The sequence below is a fragment of the Triturus cristatus genome, chromosome 1_2 (genome assembly GCF_964204655.1).
Source record: "Triturus cristatus chromosome 1_2, aTriCri1.1, whole genome shotgun sequence".
NCBI lineage: Eukaryota > Metazoa > Chordata > Amphibia > Caudata > Salamandridae > Triturus > Triturus cristatus.
Window position 1 is genome coordinate 222,784,338 of NC_140580.1, and position 14,312 is coordinate 222,798,649.

The 14,312-nt window shown below is 50.5% G+C and overlaps 1 protein-coding gene across 10 annotated transcripts in view; it reads right to left on the reverse strand.

Moving 5' to 3' along the window:
* Positions 1–14,312, reverse strand: part of SEC24C (SEC24 homolog C, COPII component) — a 1,178,749-nt gene that overhangs the window by 734,124 nt on the left and 430,313 nt on the right. For all 10 annotated transcript variants that reach the window (XM_085603503.1, XM_085603507.1, XM_085603502.1 and 7 more), the window contains one exon: positions 1,688–1,826. In XM_085603503.1, the coding sequence (XP_085459629.1) occupies positions 1,688–1,826 (139 nt within the window). The remainder of the gene's footprint in view (positions 1–1,687; positions 1,827–14,312) is intronic.

The following is a 14,312-nucleotide window of genomic DNA, read 5'->3' on the forward strand; positions in this document are numbered from 1 at the left end:
GTGCATGTCTAAAAGTAAAGAAAAGAGTGCCTGCACAGCAGGAGCCTGCAGTGTAAGGACACTGTGCACTGGTAGCAGTACTTGGTCCAGGCTCCACGGCACAACGAAAACGTGACTCGAAGCCCAAGAGAAGACGGAGGCGAGGAGAAGGCACTGACCAATGAAACTAAAGTGACGTGGGAGCCAGCCAGCTAATGGTAAGTAAATTAACATGGGTGCCACGTGGGAGCCAGCCAATGGTAGGTAAAGGTAAGAAACGGGTAGGCTCAAAGTCCCTTTTAAGATTTTTTTTTCTTTTTTCAAATACAAGAGATTTTGCAAGCACAGCACAGGCAAAACCTAAAAATGGCTAACATCCTGTGATTGATACTTACCCGACTCACAAAAATTACCAAGTACGATAACAAAATAAAGAATAAAATTACTCAATCCCCACTTGGTCTAAAATCTGAGGTTTATGCCACCTTGTGACAAAGGTTGTTACCTCTTCAGCTGTTCCTATCATTACTGCAGACTATTGTTTGGCTGGATGTCTGACAAGCAGGCTCAGTCGCCTGCAGAGTTCTTGGAAGCTGCAAACCACAAATAACCGGTCTCTGCAGGCCATATGCTTTATCGTATTTGGGTTGAGGACAAGATTTTTTTCAATTCAAATAAGAGTTATTGATAATCTCTCAGACCTCCCCGTGAGTTTCATCAGATCACCTTTCAGTATGGTTTTCTATTGAGATTCCTAGTTTACAAGAAACATTTCAATCAAACTATGCCATCAGTGGTCCAATACATCGCCTTCAGGTGACAACTGCTCTTCTCCATTCTCTCGCAAAGTAGCTCAGTTACTGACCAGTATGCCCATCATTGTGACAACATTTTTGGAATGGCGGACTCCCTAGACCCCTTGCTGAAGAGACTAAACCAATCACGAAAAACCAGTGCTGTGGCTTATTACGGCTTTGTTTCGAGTATAAATTAAAAAATGCCAAGCCAAATGCCTGTGGAGCAGAGCGTATGACCCCAAGCATGAGAACAGTCTATAAAGCATCTTTAAAAGTCCTTAAAATCTCCAAGACACTCTGATAGAGTTTTATTACAGGGCAGGGGAATCACCAGCTCAAAACACTCAAAAAAACAGCGCCACAGATTTGGAGGCCTTCCGTTCACATACTCAACCCAACATCCTAAACTGGCTCTTACCCTAGCCATCGGACAGATTCAATCCTCCTCATTGCCTTTAATGACATCAGGATGGAAGTACAGCTTTGGTTTTACTTCAGGCAGTGTGGATCAAAAACTCTTATGCCTTGAATTCTTCCTTTTCCACAGCTCTCAAGCAATGGCCCCACATTCTTTTACTTATCCCAAAAATAATGATGTTATCACCAGTAAAGTAATGCTGATAGCATGATGATAACTGTGTCCTAAGCAGAAAAACATTTTTTCTGCACATTATTCTGGGAAATCTGAGTTGTGCTCTATACAGTATAAAATGGCACTAAACGTACTCTTTGTCCCTCATAAAAGTTGAGTAATGAAGAGTTGATATACAAACCAGATTTGAAATTCTGAAGTGTAAATACTTTTTTTTACCAAATCTAAATGTATCCATAATTCTACTACCATGTGTGTCATCTTTCCGTTTGATTTATTGCTCTAGTTCCATTTTATTTTTTTGTTGCCGCAGCCTTACCTTCTGTAACACAACTGCAGAAACAGCACTGGAATCGCCGCCCTCCCTCGATGAATTGCATAAAAGGGCACATATATGCCTTGCATCTATTGCAGCGTACAGGTCCAGTTTCTCCATGGTCTACCAAAAAAGGAGGTGCCTTGGGAAAAAGTAAAATATATATTAATTAATAAAATGTGGTCAGAATAAAACAAATTAAATAAGGTGTATCAGTGCCAATGAACGCCTGTCCAGAAAGAGAACTGCCCCTGTGCACTTTTGAAAGTCTCAATTGATCAGCTAATAAATCTCCGTCCATTCTTATTTTCTACATCTTTGCAATATAAGAGCAGCTATACAATTTTTTAAAATTTTTATGAAGCCCATTCATATACTGGATAGTATACTATGTTAAAATGAAAATTTATGAAATATTAGTTATTGGACTGGAGAAAGATCTTCAAGGCTCTGTAGAGCAGGATACCATACCTCAAAGTCCCAATATCCAACTTGTTGTTTCACCTTTTAATTATAGTATTAGAGATAAGAATCAAACAGTTCACAGGTGTGCAGTGTGCAAATACACAAGGCAATACACAGATAGATCAGACATCATGAAACTTTGCAGTACATAATGACAGAGGCACATACTGCCCCAATTCAAAAAAGGTATGGTGAGTTGTACGTATTGGTTCAGCCTATGGATTAACCAAGTACGCAGCAATAACACTTAATTTAAATGCTCATAGTACACCCGCATGCTATAGTATAGCTGAATGTCAACACTCATATCATGGTACAATACTGGCTGTGGCTAAGGGCACATGATCTTCCAGCTCCTGGTTCGGCGAACCCAGGTCCGTACGGAGTGCTAATCAGACAGTAAGTATGCCCCACATTTTTAGGATGAGATCTAACACGCATTAGCTTCTATTACCCCTCAAGTTGCTCTGGCAGTAAATAGCATCTCTAAGCCAACACCCAAGACCAGGGGCGGGACGACAGCCCCAATGCATTGCCACACTCCTCTTCAGCAGTAGAGACATTAGATGCCTAACCCCAGATGTGACATCCTTCATGTAGCTGAGCAGGATAATTACAGGGGACCACTACAGTGAAAAGTCAATGATTGAATTGATGATGTTGAATACCAATGATCAGAGTCTAGCAAGAGCAGAGAATCCTCAGGCAATGTGTAAAAAGTCTATGTCTCGGGCGCCTCATCAGTCCAGGGTTGGACTGGAATCAAAAATAGGCCCGGCACCCCAAAAAAAAAAAAAAAAAAAAAAAGGGGTCCCACATTTGCGGATCGCACCTTTTCGCAAAACACTGCTTCAGGGGGCAGGGTTTCTCTAAAAGAGGCATGTTTTCTTAACTTTACTGAAATAAAAAAAATGCAAATGTTGCCAGGACTCTTTGTTCACGGATTAGTTTACAATGGAATGGTGAACCACGCCTGAATATAAGTGAGGCTACTTCTGCTCAAGCTACCTGTTCAATCTTGATACATTAAAGGGCCAGCCCAGCAAGAGACTCGGAATGACGCCACTGCCCTGTTGGAAAAAGGAAGCCAACAGAGGTCCATCTGCCTGCATCTGAACAGCACAGACAGCACAAATCGGCCACTACGCTGTCCTAAAAACAGCCCACAGATGCAACTCAGATACCGGTCCACTGCCCGAGTGCCCGTATAATAAATCCGAGCCAGTATCAGTCCCATTCTATGTAAAGAAACAGGGGTGCAGTACATAAAGTGTGGAAACTTGATGTAAATCCATCTCAGAGGTTAGTTTGGGGACAGGGCTCTTGTCTGGGAGCCACAGTATCACCACTGATCTACAGTAAGGGAGGGATCCAGGTGGACTTGCACCAAAAACGCATGTAGGTACTTTATTGTGTATTAGGAACGGTCGTGAGATAAACTTACAGGGGAATGGAGTAGCAATCACTTCCTCACGAGCATGCAGTATTGAGTGCAGCAAGTCATGGCAGTCAAGAAAGTGTGGTGTATCTTTCTGCATGCCACTCAGAAGCGCTAACAGAGGAAAATGTCTGGGGGGGACAAGACGTGCATCCTTTTATAATGCACAGAGGCAAGAACTGGGAGAAGCTGCCCCCAAAGTGGTCATCATGGGCCGGTGCAATAACAGCTGCCAGGGGCCCAGAAATTACCAGTTCAAGTCACCCAAGAGGAAAACCAAGAAGGGGAGAGGTGACCCCTGGGAAGGGAGGGAGGGGGATATGAGAAAAGCGTGCTAAGATTGGTGCGAAGACATTGGACCAACGAGGGCCCGGTAATGCCAGGTAATGTTTTGAACCCCCCAATGGGGGGGAAACACCGAACCCTCGACTGGGGTACAGTGGTTTAAAGGACTGCGCTGCTACTGTAGAAGGTTTATTTGAGGGTAGCAAGCGTAAGAATTTCAAATAGAAATGGAGAACAATGTACCTGGTCTGCATCATCCAAATTGTCTGGAGGCCACGGAAGGGTAACAGAGCAGTGGCATGTCTTTGTTTCAAGCATCAAGTAAATTGCTGGCTTTGCTTGAGCAGAACCTCTTGGGCTGGCAAGGCATATTTAGCATGCTTGCGAAGGAAGTAACACCGGAGGGGGGTGTGAGGCGGGACACAGCTTCACATGACTGGCAAGGCGGTCACACATGGTCTATGTGAACTGTAGACCAGGAGTATGAATCCAGCTAGTTAATTTCAGCAGCTGCATATAGATCACACCATGCAACTTGTTGCGGCAATTATGGGTGGTGAGAGAGAGGCACAAAACTAGGACCCTGAAAGGATGTCATTAACCCTAGAAGTCAGTTTGCAGAACGGGGAGGATGGGTGGAGCGGTAAGGAATCTATAACTAACCTATGTTTCTTACAGATATATTGTTACCGAAGGTAAGTAACTTGTCAATCTGAAAGAAACAGTTTGTTACAGATTCCTTACCTTAGAATAGATACCCCAGCAAAACCAACCCCAGAGGTGAGTCTGAGAACTAAGTTCACACCAGAAAGTCCTGGAGAACAGAATGGCCAAAGAAGCAGTCTTTCCGGACTTGGCTGTCCAGGCAGTAGTGTCTAGTGACTGTGTGCAGCGATGCCCACGTAGCTGCCTGACAGATGTCATTGAGGGGGACTCCCGTCCCAAAGCAGTGGTGAACGCCGTCGCCCTGGTGGAATGGGAGTGCAGTCCCACTGGAGGCTCCTTCTCTGTCAAAGAATAGCAAGCTTTGATGCACAGAACGACCCACCTGGAGATGGTTCGTTTGTGTACGGCCCGACCTTTAGCGCCCACGTACCCAAAAAAGAGCTGGTCGTCCACCCGGAATTGCTTCGTGCTATCCAGATAGAAGGAAAGCGCACGTTTTCAATCCAGACGGTGGAGCCTCTCTTCCTCTTTTGAAGGATGCGGAGGCGGAAAGAAGGTGGGCAAAGTGATTGTTTGGTCAATGTGGAAAGAAGTAACCACCTTTCGAAGAAAGGAAGGTCTAGTTCTAAGGACGACCTTGTCCGGATGGACAGCCAGTAAGGGAGACTTGGAAGAAAGAGCTTGTAGCTCACTCACCCCGGGTGCAGAGGTAATGGCCACCAGAAAGGCAGTTTTCAAAGTAGGAAGCCAGAGAGGACAGTTATGGAGCGGCTCATGGTGAGCGCACATAAGATAGGTAAGCACGAAGTTCAAGTCCCACTGGGGCATTATGAACGGAACAGGAGGAAAAAGATGAGTAATGCCCCTAAGGAATCTATTTACAACAGGGGACTTGAAAAGAGAAGGCTGATCAGGAAGCCTAAGGAAGGCTAAAATGGCCGGGAGGTAGCCTTTTAGAGTGCCCAGAGCAAAGCCCTGCTGGGCCAAAGAAAGGAGGAACAAGAGAACCGCAGAAAGTGGGATCCACAGCCTTTGCTGTGCACCATGCCACAAATTTGTTCCATCTGCAGGCGTATACCGTCTTAGTGGAGGGACGCCTGGCTGTCAAGATAACATCACAGACTTCGGGAGACAGGTCAAACAATGTCAACTGCTGCCACTCAATCTCCACACAAAGAGGTGGAGGCTGGACAGTTTCGGGTAGAGGACCGTCCCCTGCTGCTACGACAGAAGATCCAGCCAACGAGGCAGTTGGATCGGAGGATCGATAGCCATGTTGAGCAGTTCGAGATACCAGACTCTTTGTGCCCAATCCGGAGCCACAAGAATGACTTGGGCCAGATCGCACTTGATCTTCAGAACTCTGGGCAGAAGTGGTATTGGCGGAAAGGCGTATAGAAGACCGCAACTCCACTCGTGACAAAAAGCGTCGCCTACCGAGTGCAGCCTTGGAGATTCCAACGCGCAGAACTGCTGACATTGCGCGTTCTCTTCGGTGGCGAATAGATCTAACCAAGGCTCTCCTCACTGCTGAAAGAGAGTTTGCACCACCTCCGTGTGAAGACGCCATTCATGATCCATCATGTGACTGGCGCGGAGTTTGTCCGCCCTGGCGTTTAGGGAACCTGCCAGGTGTTGAACCTGATGTTCCAGCCATGTCCAGAGGAGGAGGGCCTCCTGATATAGGGTCCACAACCCCACCCCGCCTTGTTTGTTTCAGTACCACATGATGGTGGTGTTGTCCGTGAACAACTGCACCACTCTTACCCAGACAGAGGGAAGGAATGTTTGAGTGCAAGACGAACCGCCCGAAGCTCCAAAAGGTTGATGTGGAGCCTGGCCTCCGCCGGAGACCAGAGGCCTCTGATCTCCGCCTCCCCCATGTGGCTGCCCCATCCCAGACTTGATGCACCGTCACCACTGTGAACTCTGGTTGAGCAAGGGAGAGGGATCTGCAGTTAACCCAATCCTGGTTCGTAAGCCACCACTGCAATTGGTGTGCAGTGCCCTCCGAGATCTGGACACAATCGGACAGGTTTCCCTGATGTTGAACCCACTGGAACTTCAGGTCCCACTGCAGAGCCCGCATATACCACCTGGCATTGTCCACCAGCAGGATGCAGGAGGCCATCAGGCCCAGCAGCCTCAGAGTCATCCTGACCGAAACCCAAGATAGAGGCTGAAAGATCGGAATCCTAGCCCAAATATCCTGGGCTGGCTGTTCGGGAGCATAGACCCGAAACTGCGCCGTGTCCAGAACCGCTCCGACGAAGAGGAGCTGTTGAGAGGGAATCAGGTGTAACTTCGACACGTTGATTTAGAACCCCAGCGAATGCAAGAGGTCGGTGTGAGAAAGTGGCTCTGTATATACTGTTCCTTAATAGGTACAGGGTGTACAGAGTCCACAGTCCCCCAGGGTTTGACAGAGGTTAAAGTTAGGTATAACCTTACTCTCTGAAGTGGTAGCTTGGTCGAGCAGTAAGGCAGTACCAGAGGACAGTGTAAAGCATTTGTTGTACACACTCAGTCAGCAAATGGTTTCACACACTCAATAACTGAACTCTAGGCCAATGGTTTATATAAAAAAAATATATGCTTGTTTTATTTTAGAACCAACACTTGGAGTTAAAATATACTTTCTCAACAGTAGATGTTTCATATAAATACTTTTGCAATATGCAATAGACTTTAGTAAACAGTTACAAGTGGTTGCAGTAGGCAACTCTATTTTTAAACACAACAATACATTGAGCTCAATGGTAAATTCAAGTTAGCCAGGACGCCTCAGGGCAGCAGTGCGCTTTACAAGACACATACATTTACATTTACATTTGCAACAGGTTACTTTTAAAATTACTTTTGGAATTCCAGGACTGGATCCTAGATTCAGTCCTGGGTCAGTTCTCAGAATCAAGTGATGAAAGTCGACTTAAGTACTGTAATGATTTTTAACTAATATTTAGCTATTTTAAAAGTTGACACTTAGAAAATATTTCAGAGAAAACAATCAATGATTCCCTATGGAAGAAAATGCAGGTTACAGGTACAGTACGTTCGTTACTTTTGTAATCCAGTACTGGGTGCCTAGACTCAGTACTGGGACCTTTATCCAAAACAGGTAAGCAATTACATTTTCAGATATTATACGATTTTTGAAGAATATTTAAAGATTGCAGAAATCGACACTTAGAAGAAATTTCACAGAAAAACAGTCAATGGTTTCCTATGGAAGAAAATTGAGTTAAGGGTAAGTACAGTTGTAGAGATTTTTCAGAGTCAGTGCTGGGCACCAAGATCCAGCACTGGGAGTTCACCTAGGAACAGGTGAGTAAATTCGTTTTTGTCACTCGGCTGATTTTTGGTGAATATTTGAAGATTTGAAAAGTCCACACTTAGAAGAAATTTCAGGAAAAAGCCAGTCAATGTTACCCTATGAGGAAAATAGAGTTTGGGGTTTAAGGGTAAGTACTCGACTGGCAGAGTTGAGGTTCTGGGCACAGACTCAGGGGTCTCCCGGGGTCAGGTAGGTACCGTTGGTTCACCCTCAGCGGCTCTAGGGCGGCCGGGTGCAGAGAGAGTTAGGCCCAATGTTATCCTATGAGGGATAGGGGGGCCTTGTTTGGTGGCTGCTGACTGGCAAGCCACGCGGCTGTGGGAGCTGGGCTCCTGGTCACTTACTCAGGGCAAGTAGGATGGAGTAGAGTTTTCACTGCCAGGGCCACTCCGGCGGCTGGGTGCAGAGTGCTTTTGAGCCTTCGGGCGCTCAATGGATGTCAATGGGAAATCTCCGGTTAGGAAAAAGACTGCAAGCTCGGGGACGAGGACTCTTCAGGTGCCACCACCACTTCGAGAGGTAAGTTGGGTAGTTGGAGGATAGGTAGGTACTCCGGGGTTGGACACAGGGGGCCGTGGGGCGCCGTGTGCAGGGGTGCCTTTAGGTGTCGGGGAATCTTACCCTCAGTTGATCGCCGTTTGGGGGGGGGGGGGGCACCTGGTTCTGAGGCTGCAGGCTTCTTCAGGAATGTCGAGGGAGGTCCTTGGGTGCCGGACTCGGAGTCAGTCGCCGTGGGGTCGTCCTCAGGGTCTTTGTTCACTCCGGCACTGGCCAGGCTCGGCTGGTGCAGAGTGTGCTGGGTTCGCGGTTCCGGGCTGCTGCCAGCGGTTAGAGATAGGTTTCGAGTAGAGCCTCTACTCATGGGAGTCCCAGGGGCTTAGAGCCAAAAGGTAGCCAGGTCCTCCGGGGTTGGTGAGGTTGCTGGCCACGAGAGATGCAGCGCTGGAGCAGGAGCAGGTTCGAGGGTCGACAGGCCGGTAGGGCTGCGGCCAAAGCAGTTGGTGTCTTCCTCTTTTTAGCAGCTGCAGGGCAGGTCTTTGTTCTTCTTGCTCTTCTTGTAGTTTCGAATCTGGGATCTCGGGAAGGAAGGTTCAGGGTGCCCCTAAATACTAGATTTAGGGGCGTTACAGGTAGGTGAAGGGCAGGGGCCAATGGGTCCCTGTCCTGGGGTGGGTACACCCCCTATCCTGCCTCTCTCCTGTGGGAGGGGGGCAGGAGCCTAGTCCTGATTGGGCAGGGCTTCCCATCTTCAAGATGGCGAGAGCCCGGAGATGTGCTTCACTTCGCCTACCCCACCTGAGGGGTGGGGTTGGCAGGCTGGCACATCCCCTGTCCTTATTTGGGGTTTCCGGCCAAGCTTCCCACCAGAGTGGGGGGTTGCAGTGGCCTGGGTAAGCTCACAGAGGCGGAATGCCTTTGAAGCTTCCCCCTGCCCATCCTGGGGGAGGAGATTTAGCACCTCGCCCAGGATGTGCATTTTTGCAGACCCAGGAGAGCAGGGGCTCTCCTACCCAGGGGTCCAGCAACAAGTCTGCTGTGTGGCAGCCTAGGCAGCCTCAGAACAGACGTGGATTGTAGGTTTAGGTTTCAGGGGGCCTCTCTAAGATGCCCTCTGTGGTGCTTTGTACATTAAATCACACACTGGCATCAGTGTGGATTTAATGTGCTGAGCAGTTTGATACCAAACTTCTCAGCCTTCAGTGCTGCCATTATGGTGCTGTGGAGTTCGTGTTTGACAAGCTCCCAGCACCATATACTCTTAGCTGGCAGCACTGCACTTACAGGACCCAGGAATGGACCTGGGTACTGTAGGGGCACAGGCCTCCTGCCTCTGTGTCCACACCACTGGCATAGGGCACCCAGCTAGAGGGGTGGCTGATGTATGCCAGGGCAGTGTAGGTTGTGGGCATGGCACACAGGGATGTGTGCCATGTCGACTCTCTGTTTTGTCTTGTATCCAGATACTCAGCCTGCAAGAGCAGTGTGTGTGTGTTAGGATACAGGGCCTCTAAGGGTGGCACAATGAGTGCTGCAGCCCTTAGAGGCCTTCCCTGGTCACAAGGCCCTGGGTACCTAGGGTACCATTTACCAGGGGCTGACATGTGGCCAGGGTTCGCCAATTTGGGTTTAGGCTGTTAGGCAGTTTTTAGGGAAGGAACACAGGCCCTGGGCACCTGATTGGCAGGAGCCCAGGGCACAACAAGGAAAAGTGCATCAGCTATTTAGGCAAAAAAAGGGGGGGGGGGTTACTGCAACAGAAACCCACTTTCTTATAGTCGGCCGTAGTCTGGAGGCGGGAGCCCGCCTTCAACAACCAGTCGTCGAGATAGAGAAAGACTGGAACCCCTGATCTGCACAGATGAGCTGCGACCACGCTATCACTTTCGTGAACACCTGAGGGACGCTTGTAAGGCCAAAGGGGAGCACAGTAAACAAAGTGCTCGTGGGCCGGCAGGACGGGGATGTGGAAATAGGCATCCAGCAAGTCGAACGCTACAATCCAGTCTCCATGGTCGAGAGCTCACAAGACCTGAGCGAGCGTCAACATTTTGAACTTCTCCTTCCAGAGGAAGTGGCTGACGTTCTGGAGTTCCAAAATAGAACGCAGGCCTTTGTCCTTCTTGGGCACCAGAAAGTAGAGGGAACAGCAACCACGACCTACTCCTGTGGCAGGAACGCGCTCAATGGCTCCCCTGTCCAAGAGTGCCGAAACTTCCTGTTGGAGAAGGGACACATGATCCTCCGACATGTGATGCTACTGAGGTGGCATGGGTGGAGGGGTAGTCTCGAAGGGTAAGGAGTAGCCCCTTTGGACTATTTGCAAAACAAACCTGTCCGACGTTATGCTGCGCCAGTGGGGGAGGTGATGGCGGATCCTGCCGTACACCGGCGTTTGTTGGCCCTGAAAGGTCAGACTAGGAGGGTTTGGAGGCTGCTGCAGAGGGGGCTGTAGTGGACTGGCGCACCCGCTGGCCCTCAGAACCACGGCGCTGGTTCCAAAGTACCCGGCCGCGCTGAGACTGAACAGCTTGTGCTGGCCTGTGGATCTGGGCGGGACGTGGCATGGCACCCCTTCCCAAGCCACGAAAGGGGCGAAAGGCAGACTGCGCAGGGCAGGTGGTGGAGAGGCCCAAGGACCTGGCCGTAGCAGACAGTCCTTAAAGTGCTTTAGCACGTTGTCTGACATCAAAGGGCATGTTCATAAGAGTGGATTGGACATCCCCGGAAAAACAAGTTGAACGCAACCAGGCGTAGCGTCGAAGGGCTACTGACATGGAAATCGTCTTGCTAAGTGTGTTGGCAGAATCCAGCCCACAGTGGATGGTAAACTTCGCTGCATCTCTCCCCTCAGCAACTGCGCGGGAGAGCACGGCCCGGGCCTCCTCCGGGCACTGAGGCAGCACTTACACCCACTCCATGGGGGACACAGTTGCGCAACAGCCCAAAAGACTTGCGGTGTTTACCGACCGCAGTCCTAAGCTGGAGGAAGAAAACATCTTCCCAAGATAGTCCAGCTTTTTGGATTCCCTATCAGGTGGAGCGGTAGGGAGTGCACCCTTGGAGGTAGAGGCTTGGACCACCAAGCTCACAGGGATGGGATGTGGGAGAGTAAAGTGGCGTCGCCCTCGGCTAGGCGGTGGCGTCGGGCAATCATCCTGTCCACAGGAGCCCCGTGTTGGGCCTGGAACCAGGTGCCCAAAAGGATGTCTGCGAGGGCTTCATTAAATGGCAGCAGGGGCTCCGAAGAGCTTGCTGCCGGTTGAAGGACCTCTGTCAGGAGGTTAGTCCCGACTGCCACTGTAGGTAGCTTGAGGTGGAGAGCCTTGGCCGCCCTATGCAACACCACTGCATATGACGCTCCTCCTCCGTAGACACGGTAGGCGGAGACAACATGCCAAGGTCTGGTGAGGTATCCAGACCACTGGCTTCCCCCAGTTCCACTCTCCAGTCCTGGTCATACCTTGACTGATCGGTCAAAGGGTCTCCAGATCCCTCCCAGTCCTCCTCAGCCTCCTCTGGCTGCCAATCTGTTCTCAAAGAGCCAGGGTGGAACAGGGGCACAAAGGTACCAGTCACGTCAGTCGACGCTGGTCCGGCTCCGTGTCTACCTAGAGGTGGAGGCCTGGGTCGACGTCTGCTGGGGGCGGGGTCAAAATCAGCTGGGGGCACAGCCGACGCCGTTGGCGGACGTAGTGCCAGTGGAATCGGCGCCAGGGGAGGCATAATAAGGTCAACCGGCGCCGATCGGATCCAGACCTGGATCCAAGGAGACCCTGCGGGTACCGGAGCCAGAGCCGCCGGCGTTGAAGGCCCAGGGCCCCCGGCTGAGTCTGCGGGCCCGGAGGTGCGGAGTCCGGCCACCCAATGATAGCATGCATCGCGGAGCGGGTGTCGCTCCGGGTCCCAAGAAGGGAGGGAAACCCCGAGTCGGCTCTTCGGGCTCTGCATGCGGAGCAGCAGGAGGGACACAACCTGCATCCCTCGTCGCGTCATCCGACGGACAGCGAGAAGTCGAAGAGCGACGACGCTTCTTCGTCTTCCTCTTGTGCTTTAACTTACCTGACCCAGAGTGCGAAGACTTAAATGAAGAATGACGTTGCCTCCGCGACCGGTGCCTCGACCTTCTAAGCGACCTGGACCTCGAACGACGCAGAGCAGACTGCCGGGCCTCAAGTAGCTTTCGGGACGGCGCCCGCAAAGACTTCAGGCCATAGTCCCGCTCCAGGCAGTAGAGGAACACGTGGTGCGGTTAGAGGAACCACAAGTCTTGAAGCCGGGCATCCCGCGTGCACCAGGAGTCGGTAGACTCAAAAAAACGACAAAAGTCAAGAAAAAAAGTCCGTCAAAAAGAGATTGGGGGTACCGCTCTCTCCGGATCTCCGCTTGCTGGCGCGAGAAAAGGAAGAACTGATGTCAGCACACAAAGGTCGCGTCTATGTAGCTACCACAATGTCATCCCGGCAACCTCGACGACGGACGGGCAGTTGACCGATGCCACCGACCGATGCGTAGGGGTACTGCTGACGAAAAACTTTCCGGATCCAGTCTGACGCCTGGGGGTAATGCTAAGGTAAGGAATCTATAACTAACTGTTTCTTTCAGATATACAAAGCATGGAACCGGGCAAAAGTTCAATATTAAGCACCTTCTAAACACCTGTTGGCCCCAGGTCCAGCTCTCCGGTGCTGCTGCACTGCTTTCTGTTCTACCCATATTTCGGAGGGCTTTCTCCTGCTTTTCCAGATTATTTTTTACTGTTTTCGGCTTCCTCACCCGCCCCCCTTTTTCTGATTGCTTTCTCCTGTTTTTGCCTCGTTTTTCACTTTCTCTTTCCTTTCCCTCATTTTTTCAGTGCTTTCGCCTGCGTTTCCCTCATTTTTCACTGATTATCCTTGTTTTTCCTCATTTTCTGCTCCCACCGGTCGCCTGTTTTCCTGTTGCACACTTTCCCGCCTCCTGCCTAGCCCCGCCCACTGCCTCCCTGCACCCCTCACTCCTCCCAGGACCTGCCTAATGGAGGCTGAAGCATGACCCCATTAAGAAGGCCCCAGACCCAGCACTCCTGTGCTTTCTCCTGCTTTTCCCTCGTTTTTAACTGCTCCGCCTTGTTTTTCCCCCCTCATTTTGAGCTCCCATCTGCCTGCCATTTTCCCGCTTCCCTTCTAGCCCCGCCCACCACCCCTCCCTCGGCCTCTTTATAAATCTTGACTGATTGACGACTTATGGGATGGTTGAACTTTCCTACCCGCTTGTTTAGATTGGCTGACTTATCAAAGGAGAGGATGTGGCATAAAGTCTAGAGTTGCTGCCAAAAAGAAACAGGTTCGAGTCTCTGCATCAGGACACCATCCTGTGATTCTGCGCAAATCTCCTAATCACCCCATGCCTGAAGACTGATGATCGCGTGTAATGTAAATGGTGCTCATGTAAAGCATTCCAACGACATGGATACTGCTGTGAAGGTCCTTGAATCCACTGCTGGCAACCCGAAACAGAGTGCGATTGGCACAGAGACAGCTTACGGCCATTCGGGGAGTCGCCCTGCACAGCTGGCTGTGGAGCACTGGCCAAACAGGAACACAAGTGGACGCCCGCTTGGAAAGACCCCGAGAACGTCCCCACAAGGTGGGTGGCCCCCGGAGTGAGCTGGGCCCAAGCAACACGCGAGGACCACACCAGTCTCTCAGCCTGAGTGGTGTTATCCTTTCCCGTTGCCCAAGTCCAGAGTACCTGTGGACCGCACGCCGGGAGGTCTTGGAGGCGGGCAGCCTGCCAGGCGTACCAACTGGAGAAGAGGAAGGCCCAGCGGCTGTGGGGCGCAGACAGCTTGCTGTGGCTGCACATAAAGAGCAGGAAGAAATCTGCCTGGCTTACTCTGTCATTTGCTGCCCACCTGTCCGGTCTGGGGCGGAGGCGCGCCATAACCGGAGCAGCGCTTC